At 33.4% G+C, this 12,793-nt stretch overlaps 3 protein-coding genes across 5 annotated transcripts in view; all 3 read right to left on the bottom strand.

Moving 5' to 3' along the window:
• Positions 1-12,793, bottom strand: part of LOC124440785 (ribonucleoside-diphosphate reductase small chain-like) — a 79,592-nt gene that overhangs the window by 45,290 nt on the left and 21,509 nt on the right.
• The window catches only part of LOC124440645 (eukaryotic translation initiation factor 2 subunit 1-like), a 118,619-nt gene that overhangs the window by 104,384 nt on the left and 1,442 nt on the right, over positions 1-12,793 (bottom strand). Inside the window, exons 1-2 of one of the 3 annotated variants that reach the window (XM_046991054.1) lie at positions 5,622-6,141; positions 3,955-4,098 (exon numbers count right to left, since the gene is read on the bottom strand). The exons of 1 other annotated variant lie outside the window; for it this stretch is intronic. The gene's annotated coding sequence lies outside the window, so the exon portion shown is untranslated. Of the gene's footprint in view, positions 1-3,954; positions 4,099-5,621; positions 6,142-12,793 lie in introns of those variants that run through there. One more of the 3 variants, XM_046991076.1, reaches the window with a different exon arrangement.
• LOC124440450 lies at positions 6,368-8,571 on the bottom strand. The gene is made up of 2 exons (XM_046990847.1): positions 8,471-8,571; positions 6,368-8,281 (listed from the first exon to the last, which is right to left on the bottom strand). The coding sequence occupies exon 2, from the start codon at positions 8,270-8,272 to the stop codon at positions 6,671-6,673; it is 1,602 nt and encodes a 533-aa protein (XP_046846803.1). The 5' UTR covers positions 8,273-8,281; positions 8,471-8,571; the 3' UTR covers positions 6,368-6,670.

Raw genomic sequence — 12,793 nt, 5'->3', positions numbered from 1 at the left:
ATGAAACTTGTTTCATACTATCATTTGACGAAGCGTTGTTGAAATGGATGGTTCGAATCGTAAGAATAGCAAAATATTTTATTACCTAGTGTAAAATAAAATAGATAAGTCATATCTACCTTTTCTTTTAAAGCGAAGTTAGCCACGCAAAGAAATATACAAGAATCAAGTCAATTTGTCAAGTCTCCAGTTTTACACGCTTACAGTTTTCCACTATGATTCTGTGTAGACCTTTCAATATAGGAAGAAGACGTGGATCCAGTGGATGTATATTGTTTAATGTGTAGTCGGGCTGTTGTATATCAACTGTTGGGAACACTGAAGAATGATACCACTTTTATAACATTTCCATGGAGTTAAATGTTGATATGATCTTCCCACTTTGTTGGACAATTTAAGCAATTGTCTCATTCAGGTGACTCAACGGGATTCGAACCCCGTTGAGTCACCTGAATGAGACAATTTTCAGGTTCATGAGACAATTGCTTAAATTGTCCAACAAAGTGCGAAAATCATATCTACATTTAATTTCAAACACCGCACTGCATAAAACATTCTTTCGTACTTCCATGGAGTGTTTGCTTAGCCAATAAGATTAAAGATCATAAACAATAACCTATTCTACATCATAAACCTATGCCAAATATGGTACTAGGGATTACGAAAAATAATATTTCTTGCAAATAATTGCCACCAACGTAAATACCACGAACATCGGGTCATGTATTGAGGAATAAGGTTGCGTTTACACTATACCGGATTCGCTCATCACGACATCTTCATTTGTTTTAAAGGGGTAACTGTTTGGAGTAAAAGCTTATTAAGCTGATAGATTTAGTCTATTTGATCGTGTTTCTGACGTTGAACAATTTCACTGCCTTTTAATACAAAGAATATTCAACCTGCTACGATAGCAATCCGGTATAGTGTAAACGACGGCCTAAAACGCAACAATAAATAATTTCGCCGAAGTCTGCATCATCACACAGGGTGACAAAAGTACATTTTATAACAATAGCAATAATATGGCTTTATGAACGGTTGCTCATTTGTATCAAGGAGATTGACTCAGTTAGAAAAGCAATGTGATTTCATGTTATCATTGGCGCATTTAACGTCACGAATATTTTATTGACCGCATGCTGGATAGGAGTACATTTAATGTGTTATTACAAGTAGACAATAAATAAGTAAAAGCTCTCAATAGTGACTTTACAGTCCCAGAGCCAAAAAATGTTTTACGTAGTATAACTGTTTGAGCATCTCAAATACTTTTCGTTTTAAAATATGTACGTATGTGTAATGTAATGGTCAAGAAAAGTACAAAGTGAGAGTGTTGTAGAGCCTATTATGGAAGAGTTTGTATCAATTTGATAACGACAACATGACCTTGGAATAAACTGACACGAACATATCATAATTATACAACTATAAATATTTCGGGTTCATAGCTACTAGACCACAAAGTCCACAAGAGTTTTAGACGAATTATAAATTTTACCAGGACAACTCAACTAACGAATTAACAGGGAAGTTTTGCTTTCACAAGTTAAACTCATTAAATCATCACTCTGTTGACTCTGTTCATTTATAGAAAAATATTTCGTTTGATTTATCCGTGAAGAACGATTTTACTCTTCACAAAGCGTTTGGACGACAAATGACGATATAGTATTTATCTAATAAAAACAGTTTTCATTCAAAATAGCAATGAATTTTATGATAAATTTGCCAAGACGTCTCTATAATTGTCGCAAGTCAAGCACCGGAAGTGGATATACTTATGCTCAATCGAGATTGCCGTCGGCTTTCCGAGCGCGTGACACTTATGTAGCAGTGTATTTTAATATTTTAAGGAACAAACATTACAGTTTGCGAAAGACATGGACTTATAGGTCCAATAAGACTTATTCCTCTTTGTTTAATGTAATGTGTAATCAGTCCTATACAACAAATCAATTCCATGCTCATAATCACTGTATGTATGTAAATAGAATGCTAATGTGCCATGAATAGTGACCGCAACATGGATTGTACCATTCAAGTTTGTATGTGTATAAAAGTAATTCCTTGCTGAAAACAGCTGAGTAACATGAATCCAGATGAAATCAAATAATATACTTACACACAAACACTGGGAGACTGAGAGATACATATATGACACCGCATAACTGTTGGTGTTAATGGATGTGTTGATCTTGTGCTGGCTGGCAACAAATTGAACAAAATACAGAAAATATCCTTTAAGCTTAAGTTAACATGATTTAATTGGTTATTGGCTGAGTTCAAACTTTCATGTCAACTGCAACATGTACATGTAAAGATGAATAATATAAATGAAGCAATTGCTTTTCTACCGCTTGCCTTTAGCATGCAAATTTTGTAAAATGAACTTTGGAAAACTGCTCGTTCAATTACTCCTAATTTAATGTTTGCATATTATACATACATACAGTGTTACTTCTTGCTGTTACTTTTATAAATTAACTTAAAGTAAATGGTTTGAACCCGGGAGCATCGTTACATGTTTGTAAATGTAGATCATCCAGGTTGGTATAGTCCTGAGAAGGACTGTTTTTGTTGTTGTTGACTGACGTTTCGACAACCTTAGCGTTAGTCATCTTCAGAATCAAATGAGGAGTAAACGTCAAGTTAGCCGTTTTTGTTATCTGGTTCTTACATAGCGGTGGTTGAACATCAGTCAACAACAACAAAAACAGTCCTTCTCAGGACTATACCAACATGGACGATCTACATTTACAAACATATAACGATACTCCCGGGTTCAAACCATTTACTTTATTACGATCATTTGGACGACAGAGCGAACAACTTGCTAACGATTACATACGTTTTGCAAGCAACGTCAGACGCATACGCCAACAACTCTGGTTCAACCACCGCTGCGTAAAAAAGAACCAGATAACAAATATGGCTAACCTGACGTTTACTTCTGATTTGATTCTGAAGATGACTACCGCTAAGGTTGTCGAAACGTCAGTCAACAACAACAAAAACAGTCCTTCTCAGGATTATACCAACCCGGACGATCTACATCTACAAACATGTAATAAATTAACTTAGTTATAAGAGAGTTTAAAAATAAAAGGTTATACAATTACTTTGTCTAAATTAAGTGACAAAATATAAAAGATATTGCTGTTTGTTGCTCATCATATCAATCCTTTGTTTTAAAAATTACTGTGCTTTTGTCCATTTGGTATTGTGTCGCTTATAATTTATGTCAACAGACATAATAGAAAAACTGTTGTTCAATTATATGTAATACATATTAAATATCATTTCATATAACCAATCAAAAACCATAAAACATTTTGTATGAAACATGTTTAGCTCCTAAGTTAAACATAAAGTACTACTCAAATAAGAACAAGACAAACTCTGCTTATTTTATTCTTTTCTCTGACGTTGTAAAAAAAAGCAGCTCATTAAACATACGTCAGTTGTATGATTTCACATCTTTGATACATCATACAGGTGTGTAAAATGTCCAATGGACTCAAGTGATGTCCTTCTGATAATAGTTACACAGTCAGACAAAGCAAACATGAGACAGTCATTGTGTAAATGGTGTGAACATGTGCTTTGTTATTTTATTTTGTTTTGGAGACACATAACTTTTCTTCAATATGCAAAAGCATTGTTATGATATCACAATGCATAATTAGCTTTAGGAAAAACTAATTTTTGTGGACAGTTAACATAAATTATTGCCAATGTCACAGGGTCCAAATATTATTGATTTCAATGCATTGGGATGGTGTCATTGTAATTTTCAAATAAACGACTAATGATTGAATATGTCCGTCTTAATACAGCATGGGGTACTTAGGGAAATGGTAACAGGATGATACGAGGACAGTAGAGGCACCAGGGGGATGTCATTTTAGTGATACAATATACTTTTCATAGAAATATAAACCAAACACTTACAGCTTGTTGTAAAACAAATGTTCCTTTCTTGTTCATAATGACTTCTTCGATGACTTTGATAGATGTTTCCAAAGCTTTCAAACCTTCTTCTTGATTTATTGTTGTTGTCATGACAACATAGGTTGTTGGTGAAATGGGATTTATCTTAAAGAAAACAGTTTACAATCACACAGTGAAATTTTCAAAAGATTTTTTATCATTGTATGGTATTTAGGCCTGGTGCAGCTATTGTAAGATATAATTACATTGCTGTACACATTTGGGACATCTATAAATAATTAAATCTTGTTTTCGTGAACATCAAAATGTTCATCCTCATTGTGTTTATGTAGCAATATTGCAATTGATGCATTTCAATGAGAATGATCTGTCATATTGTATTGAATTTAAAAACTTGAACATCAAGATTTTAAATCTCATATCTACCAACACCTTCTTAAATCTCACTCATGTAAAACCTAATATTCACCCTCTTGCTTCAAAATCATCGACACTGCCAACACCTCATTCTCCCTTAAAATCAAAGAAGCACTCCATATTAACAAAACTAACCCTGACCTCAATGTTCAAGTTTTTAAATTCAATACAATATTTAGTTTATAATACGCTCGGATGCTCACCATTAATATATCTTATTTCCTTTTTATTGTTGTAATTTATGTAACATATTACTTTTATATAAACCCTGTATCACCTATTATTTCACTTATACTGAAGATGGCATGATATGTCAAAACATGTCTACTTTCAAAAAACTTGTCGTTTATATTAAAGAAGTTTTAAAATTCAAAAGGAGTAAAGATCTTTTTTAATTTGAAATTCAAAAATTTCAATAAACCTTCCACTCACTGTCGCAAAGAGATGAGAAATTGAGTGTGTGATGAGTAGAGTGTGGAAGGTTTATTGCAATTTTTATATTTCAAGATCATTGTTGTAAAGCTTGTGTTTCATAAAGGCTATGTATCCATTTAAAATCTTGATGTTCTTATTATGATCTTGTAGCATTACCTTTGCTCTCTTTGGTATGGTTCATATGACATAATAAAATGTATTTACAACTAATATCGTAAATGTATTTATTATTGTTTCACAACAGTGAAGGTGAATGGGTTATCTACGCACTTGGAAATCTCCACATTTGCACAGTTTTGCGAAAGAAGCACTTACGTTCTAATAAAAAAGGTTTCCTTTAGTAAAGTAAAAAGCCGACAATTATGACCTTATGATTCATGAAAGCCTTCTTATATCCAAACTTAAACCCTCTCTTAACACCCAAGGCAACTCAATCCCCCTTCACCTTCTTTAATATACCGCCATTCTCATTTCATTCCTTCATCTAAACTTCCTACTCCCCTCACATGTAATTTAACACCCTGTAATATATGCTTGTATTTAAAAACTCATGTATATAATTTATCTCAAATAATCTGAAGATGTCTTAAGTTAAAGACGAAACGTAATTATTAAAAAACCTTTAATCTTTCTTTATTTTATTATTATGATGGTTTTTTTAAATGTCTTATGTTGGGCTATTATGTTCATATTGAAAAAGTAAAAAGCATTGTCGTTAAATAATAGAAATAAAAGTTATACGTATAGGAAAATTTTTGCAGTGAACGCAAAAGCAAGGCGCAAACTCAGTAAATTTATGAATATTTAGCACAAACCTTATAAGATCAAGCACAGAATGTATTGGTTCAACTTTTTCTTCGTTCGGTTCTGGTTCTTTCACGTTAACATTTCCAGGTTAAATGCAAATAAACAAATTACTCCCCAAACATTGTAGTCATAAGAAAATACAGCAATGTTCTACTTCCCAATTTTCCGCTCTGTTTTGACTCCAATTCAGCGACTGCCAAAAGCAGGCTGGATACAATCAAAGGAAGAACCAAGTCTTAAAGCTCTCACCCAAATCTCACCAAGAAACGACACATACATTGCATATTCCTTCGGTGTTGGATCTATGGACGACTGAACATTGCCATGTAATAAAGAGCCGAGTAAAAATCCACAAAGTACGCCGAATAAAATGAAAAATAATATAATATGTTGTTTTGCATGTTTTAATCCATTGTAGCAACGCTTTCGTGAAGTCATTGTCGAAATTCTGAAGCTTTGAATGCAATTCAAAGCAACAAATAAACACTGAATCTCAATTTCACAATAACAAAGCCATTAATATACCGCGCCATTGACTATATATAAATATTCAATACTTAGAGGATTAAATCACGTGTTATGCATATTGCTGATTTGCCTTTAATATTAGAAACATTTGTGATTTGTGTAGTTGTACAAAGAGCAAACCAGTGTTGTTTTGCAAATTTGTTAAGCAAGAAAACTCAGCACTCTAAAGGCATCATCAACAAGCTGTAAGTGCAATGCTAACAGAATGAATACTAAAGAACAAAAATTCCAATTTTTTTGATATTTATCATGACATCACACAAAAGCCAAATCAAATTATCTAATCTACAACAAGCAGTAAATAGTTCGTTTCCTAACTTAAGTATGTCACAATGTTCAGGTATAAATAGTAAAAAGATAATCATAGTTTACAATGATCTACTGTTGGTTCTACATATAAGTATACAATAAAATATGTTATACCAACTGTTCTTGGGTATAACACCTGTCGGTTATAAGATTAAAGGTTCCTGAAATTTACAACAACTTACAAAATCAACTTTCAAATGTTTATTACTATAATGCATGTTTAGATTTTGTCAATTATTATTGGCTCAATCTTCAATTCTGCCATGTCATGGTTGTCATCTTTACTGCCAAGCTCATTTCCCTTTTGGATCAGTTCATGAGCTTTAAGAAAAATAACGCCTAAGATTAATGATGGATGCCCAATTAGCTTGGCCAATTCTCGTTCTTTTATGCAAATTTGTTCAACACCTTGAGATAATGTGTTATTTTCAATAGAACCATTTAGGGAAACAGGCCCTCGGATGTAATCACATTGTCTTATGTGTGAGAACAAATTCTTGGGTAAATTACCAATACCATGGCTACTTGAGCGAAAATACTCAACAATCAATTTCCAATCTTCTTCTTTTTCAGCACTGGATAAATCAATTCCTTTAAACTTGCTCAGTTTTTGAGCACTCACGTCAAACATGATAATAGCTGGATGAGTACTGGTCTTTCCATATTGCTCTAATGAGAACTTTGCATTATTTACCATGTAGAAACCTGCTCCATCAGAGAAGTCTGATTTCTTTCGACCAAAACCCAGCACAATTCCAATTTCCACAATATCCACAGCACTTTCGTGATCAGTACAATGGAAATATACTTCTGTCTCAGGATTATTTTCATTTAGTTCAGCAACTTTTGATCCAACATGGTGTAGAGCATCTTCTTGCGATGCAACATTGATCATATTTATAGGATGACTATGTCTTCCCTCTTCATCTAAACGTGGGATATTCACAGTAAACCATTCATTTTGATTATCATTTTTGAAAGGAAAATACGAAACTTGATCATTTAAGAAGATATCATACTTAAAATGATCTTCAATGTAAGTTTTCACCCAGGATAAAATTGGTTTGTGATTCGGATCTGGCATGCTGGTTATCCATTTAGCAATAAATTCAGATCGATGCTTTGTAAAACCAATCTTGCACAAGATTTTAGCAACCTTTTCACCATCTCTGAGATTTTTTATGCTGTCTTCTTCCTTAAACTCCTTTAAAAATGTTAGCAAATGTACCTTTTCACTTTTGTGTTTTCTCATGTAAGGAGTTAGCTCGAGAAGCCTGCAAGCAAACTCATCTTTCAAACCAAGCACTGAGCACAGAACATCTTCTGGGGTGATATCCAAGTCAAAGAGATCATTTATCTCAGGATGGTTTAGATTGGAAATGGCACTTTCTATACTACTCAAAGCATTATCAAGATTAAATTCATACACATACTCAATTGTAATTTCTTGCTTAAAGCCACAAAAATTGTTGTAGATCAGATTTATTTCATCGAGAAGCTTGGTTAACTTGTAGAGATCTACTTTTAGATCATTCAGTTGATTTATCTTTTCATAAGTGAGTTTGCCTTTATCAGACAATAATGTCTTTACCTTGTCCAACAAGATACAACAAAATACAAGACACTGATGAAGAACACAAAATGAGCGAATTAAGTGGCGGTCAGTTTTACCAGCACTTTCATGTCTGTCTAGGGTACGCAATTGGGAACGCCAGTCGCCAAGAACAGTCACATATTTCTCAACATCTTCATTGTTTTTAGTAGTTCGCTTTTCCTTGATTTTAAAACGTTCACGTTTCCCAATGATTGGATATTTATTCATCCCAAAAGCCTGGAAGAAGAACGGATAAAGAAAACATGAAGTCACACTTAAACATATGACACAAATCGATATTTAAAGTGCTCACAAAAACCGCGTGCTCTCAAATAGACTCGTCTTTGAACGTTTATTTATAAGAATCAAAATGCTTAAAACAGAAGTGTAAAATGCTTTCATGAAAATAGTACATTATAAACTTACGTTGGAAAATTTCCACGCTACAGAAGTATGCGAGGGCAGCAAAGATGAAAGGACAGATTAAATATAAAACTATATCACATTTACCATTACTCAAAAAATGATTGCCTTACACTGCATTTCAGCCAATCCGGTTGTGCTGCTTCAGGCGTCATCTAGGCGTCATCAGGCGTCATAAAATAAACACAATGCGGTGCGGTGATTGGTCAAGAGCTTGAATAAGTCCCACTCGACACGAGGAAATACATTAAACCATTTATGAAATCATTCTGCATTTGTGTAGCAGTTTACAATATCTTCTCGTTGTTTTAAATAACCAGAATTTACCATTATTATTTGGCTTGTTTTGAAATCAACTGCTTTAGTCTACTAGGAACACTTCGAGAGAAAACGGTGAGCGGTTTGATGTTAAAACCACTGTCAAAACTGTTACATCAAAAATTATCATTCCATTCAAAGTTAATAATGACATAGATAAAAAATAAATATATATTTTACATACAAAAGTTTAAAGAAAGTTATTAAATAGCTACATTAATTAATTGTCAATAAGTTACACAAGATGAAAACAAATATGTCCTTGAAAGTTTCCGTTTTTGAAACAAGATGCGTTTTCAAGTGCTTACATTTTACACTATTATATAGTGAATGGTTATTTTTACGATGATAAATAATGAATGCTTATTTCTATACTAAGGCCCGGTTCACACGGCACATTTTACATGTGTCATAAGCATTCAAAACAAAAAGAAATTGAGACGAAATTCCTCGTTCTCTTTTGTTTTAAACGCATTCGGCTCATGTAAAATGCGAAAGTTATTTGTCAATAAGTTACACAAGATGTAAACAAATATGTCCTTGAAAGTTTCCGTTTTGAAACAAGATGCGTTTTCAAGTGCTTACATTTTACACTATTATATAGTGACTGGTTCTTTCTATACTTAGATAAGTTTTAATCGCGGCATTTTACATACGCCAAATGCATTCAAGACACAAAATATTAGATAAATTCCTCGTTCTCTTTTGTTTTAAACGCATTCGGCTCATGTAAAATGCGACTTTGAAAACGCACCTGAAAATTGGCAACTAATACATTCTGATTTAAACTTCTTCTTGTGTTGACTGAACATTCAACACAAAATCATTCAGCTCCATGGAATATCCATATTCTCTTATCAAATCCAAGACATGAGGTAAAAAATTGAATTCCTCAATTAGAGTCTCTTGTATGGGATGACGTCTTCCACCATTTTCTATTCCTGACGTCATTTCACCAAGACGATTTTGAACATTTTGTTCACCATTGCTTGCGTCACGTTCCCCATGTTCCAACCTTCTCTTGTTGTAGAATTTCTTGCAAAGCTTGCAACCCATGTCTATATTGGTATAAATTATAATAACGTAAATGCTCGCTTTTGTACCGTGGCGCTCCCAAGAAAATAACAAGTATACAAAATCTATTTTTATGATTTAATATTATATAACTTGATGAAAAAAATGTCACACAGGCGCAAAATAAGGTTGTTATAAACTTTAAAGTTTAATAATTCTATCACAGAATAGATACGTAACAGAAGCGCCACTCAGCGAAAAATCTGTCCCCCACTTGCACCCAGTTCTCAAATGCGCATCCGTTGCGTCCGCCATTACTCCAGCCAGATAAACTGGCCAGAATGTATATATGTTAATATTATGAAGAGTTGTTTTCGAAAAGTTGACGAATGTAAATTCACTTATGGACAAAATTTTAAATGCCATCGGACAGGATGCAAAGGATATGAGGTGAGAAACAGTTTTGTTGTAAAATACGTTCGTCAAATAAAATTTTACGGGTTTTATAGTTAGTTTCTTGCTTTCAATTGTATGCGAGATCCATATTTAGAACGTTTCTTACATTGAACAACAATTCCCAAAAATTTTTTTAAAATACCCGGGATTGAGAACTCAAAACAGGCGAACATCAAAGGCTCCCACATCGAGTGGCGCCTGTGTACAATCCTTGTGACGGAAGTGAAAAATTGCTGCAATATGTAAATTGTTGATGCGAAAATTCTAATTAAGTTACTTTGCTGTCAACCACTTTTTTAAGATTTTTAAGTCAGAGTTTACTGTCTTTTCTAGTTCAACTGTATCATTATTTGAAGCGGTTAAGCAGTTATTACGCGTTAGATAGTTTGAAAATCTGAAAAATTCATTCATAAATTTTTTTTGAGCATTGTAAATTTATCCTGAAATTATAACCCAACATTAGCTCAATGGCAAATAAACAAGAAATTTCAAACATTCTGTATGATACACCATTTATAATAATAATAAACTTAAATTATTAGTGAGATGATTTAATGATGGTGGAGAAGAACATGAAAGCTATAAACGACACTGAAATTAAGGGACGTAGTAAGGAGGACGGGGCAGGCACATAAACATGCTATCGTAACTCTTACACCAACCTCTTTTACTGAAGCCAAGTTAGCCACGAAGGTAAAAATGTACAAATCAAGTTGAAAGTCGCGTTTGCACGCTTTGAAAATTGAGATAGATCTGAGAAAATAAGAATCACCTCTGTGTTAGTCGTTCGTCGTCTTCATTCGTTTGCATGTTACGTTGAATTCCAAATGCAAATTTTGCAAATTTTCCAGCGCCAAAGTCCAAAAGTACAACCAAGTTTCCCCCAACCAATCAAAATCTCGAGGAATTATGAAACCAATGAAAATCCTAACAAGGAGTCGAACGGATGTTGTCATACTTTCATTAACATCTTGACCTTCGTGTAGGAAACGAAATACATATACGATACGATATGATACATCATTGTTTCATAAAACTAGCCATATTTTCCTTTATGTTATTGTTTTCTTCATTCGTAATGTCGACATAATCATAAAGTTTTTCTCGTTTTGTGAGCTTTTGTACTTTTTAATACAGTGAACGTCATGATACACTTCCGCCTTTGAAATATTCTCGATTTCATTTGATGATATATTAAGTTAGAAAGGAGTATTAGAATTTTTCAACGAACTTCACTGACTGTATAAGTTCCGATAAAGTTGAACGTCGAGATTAAGTTAACATGAAATTTAAACTCATGGTCAGACAATGGAAAGCGACAAACTATAGCATCGACAGTCATAATTCATAACCAATTTTGATATTTTGAATCTTGGATCAATTATGATTCAAGTGACTTTTACCTTAAAAATTTCAAGGAAAATTTTCGCCGTAGGAAACTGTTAGCAATATGAAATTTAATGATCTCCTTTCTAAATATGCTTTTATTTCAACGACTTGGCATTTACAATAGTTTCACGATGACGAATGTCCTATTCAACACAAACTACATATTCAGAGCTGCAGTTTAACCCGAACAGGGGACCTTCAAAAACTGCCTCGCGAAATACTGACAATGAAATATCTATTTCGGATCGTCTATAGAAAATAATTGATGTTTGTAATGTATAGGGTTTGAATGGTGTTTGAAGTTAAGCAAATTGTTGTTCAAGACAACTGTAGGTAGTGTATGATTACAATAAAACACAGCAAGTTTTAAAACAAACCACAATCATTTATGCTTCATCTTGTTCTTCTTCATCATCAGGATTATCATCATCACCATATCTGTGACAATCTTTGGCTGAACAGATAACAATGATAATCAAAGGTAGAAAGTTATAGCTTAAATTTATCATTTAAAATCAACAAATTTCTTGCATGAATGCAAAGTCATGGCAATAGGATTTACAAGTACATTTCAACCTCTAACCTTGATTGGCATGTATCTGACATAATGAGAAGAACTGACAAAATAAACACAAAAGTAGATTGCTAAGCTCTTGGTCAGTAATGATCAAGGTTAAAAATCTGTGGGTAAAGTGAAGGTTTGAATCAACAATCGACTTGTAATGTGCCAATCACACAATGACTTGCAAGGATGGTATGGAAGGTATGTGGATAATATGGTGATTGCATGAGGATAATATATAGTGATGGTACTAGGTTGATATGGTATGATATGAGGAACACATGGTGGTAGTACAAAGATAATGTGGTGATTGAGGATTAAATGGTATGATATGAGGATCACATGGTGGTAGTACAAAGATAATGTGGTGATTGTTTGAGGCTTATATGGTATGATATGAGGATCACATGGTGGTAGTACAAAGATAATGTGGTGATGGTTTGAGGATTATATGGTATGATATAAGGATCACATGGTGGTAGTACAAAGATAATGTGGTGATGGTTTGAGGATTATATGGTATGATATGAGGATCACATGGTGGTAGTACAAAGATAATGTGGTGATGGTTTGAGGATTATATGGTA

This window comes from Xenia sp. Carnegie-2017, unplaced genomic scaffold, assembly GCF_021976095.1.
Source record: "Xenia sp. Carnegie-2017 unplaced genomic scaffold, XeniaSp_v1 HiC_scaffold_1, whole genome shotgun sequence".
In the NCBI taxonomy this organism is placed as follows: Eukaryota; Metazoa; Cnidaria; class Anthozoa; order Malacalcyonacea; family Xeniidae; genus Xenia; species Xenia sp. Carnegie-2017.
The sequence above is the reverse complement of the archived record's forward strand: the minus strand, read 5'-3'. Positions and strand labels throughout refer to the sequence as shown.

Coding starts and splice junctions, on each gene's coding strand:
- LOC124440450 (XM_046990847.1), bottom strand. CDS start 8,272: ATGAATAAATATCCAATCATTGGGAAACGTGAACGTTTTAAAATCAAG.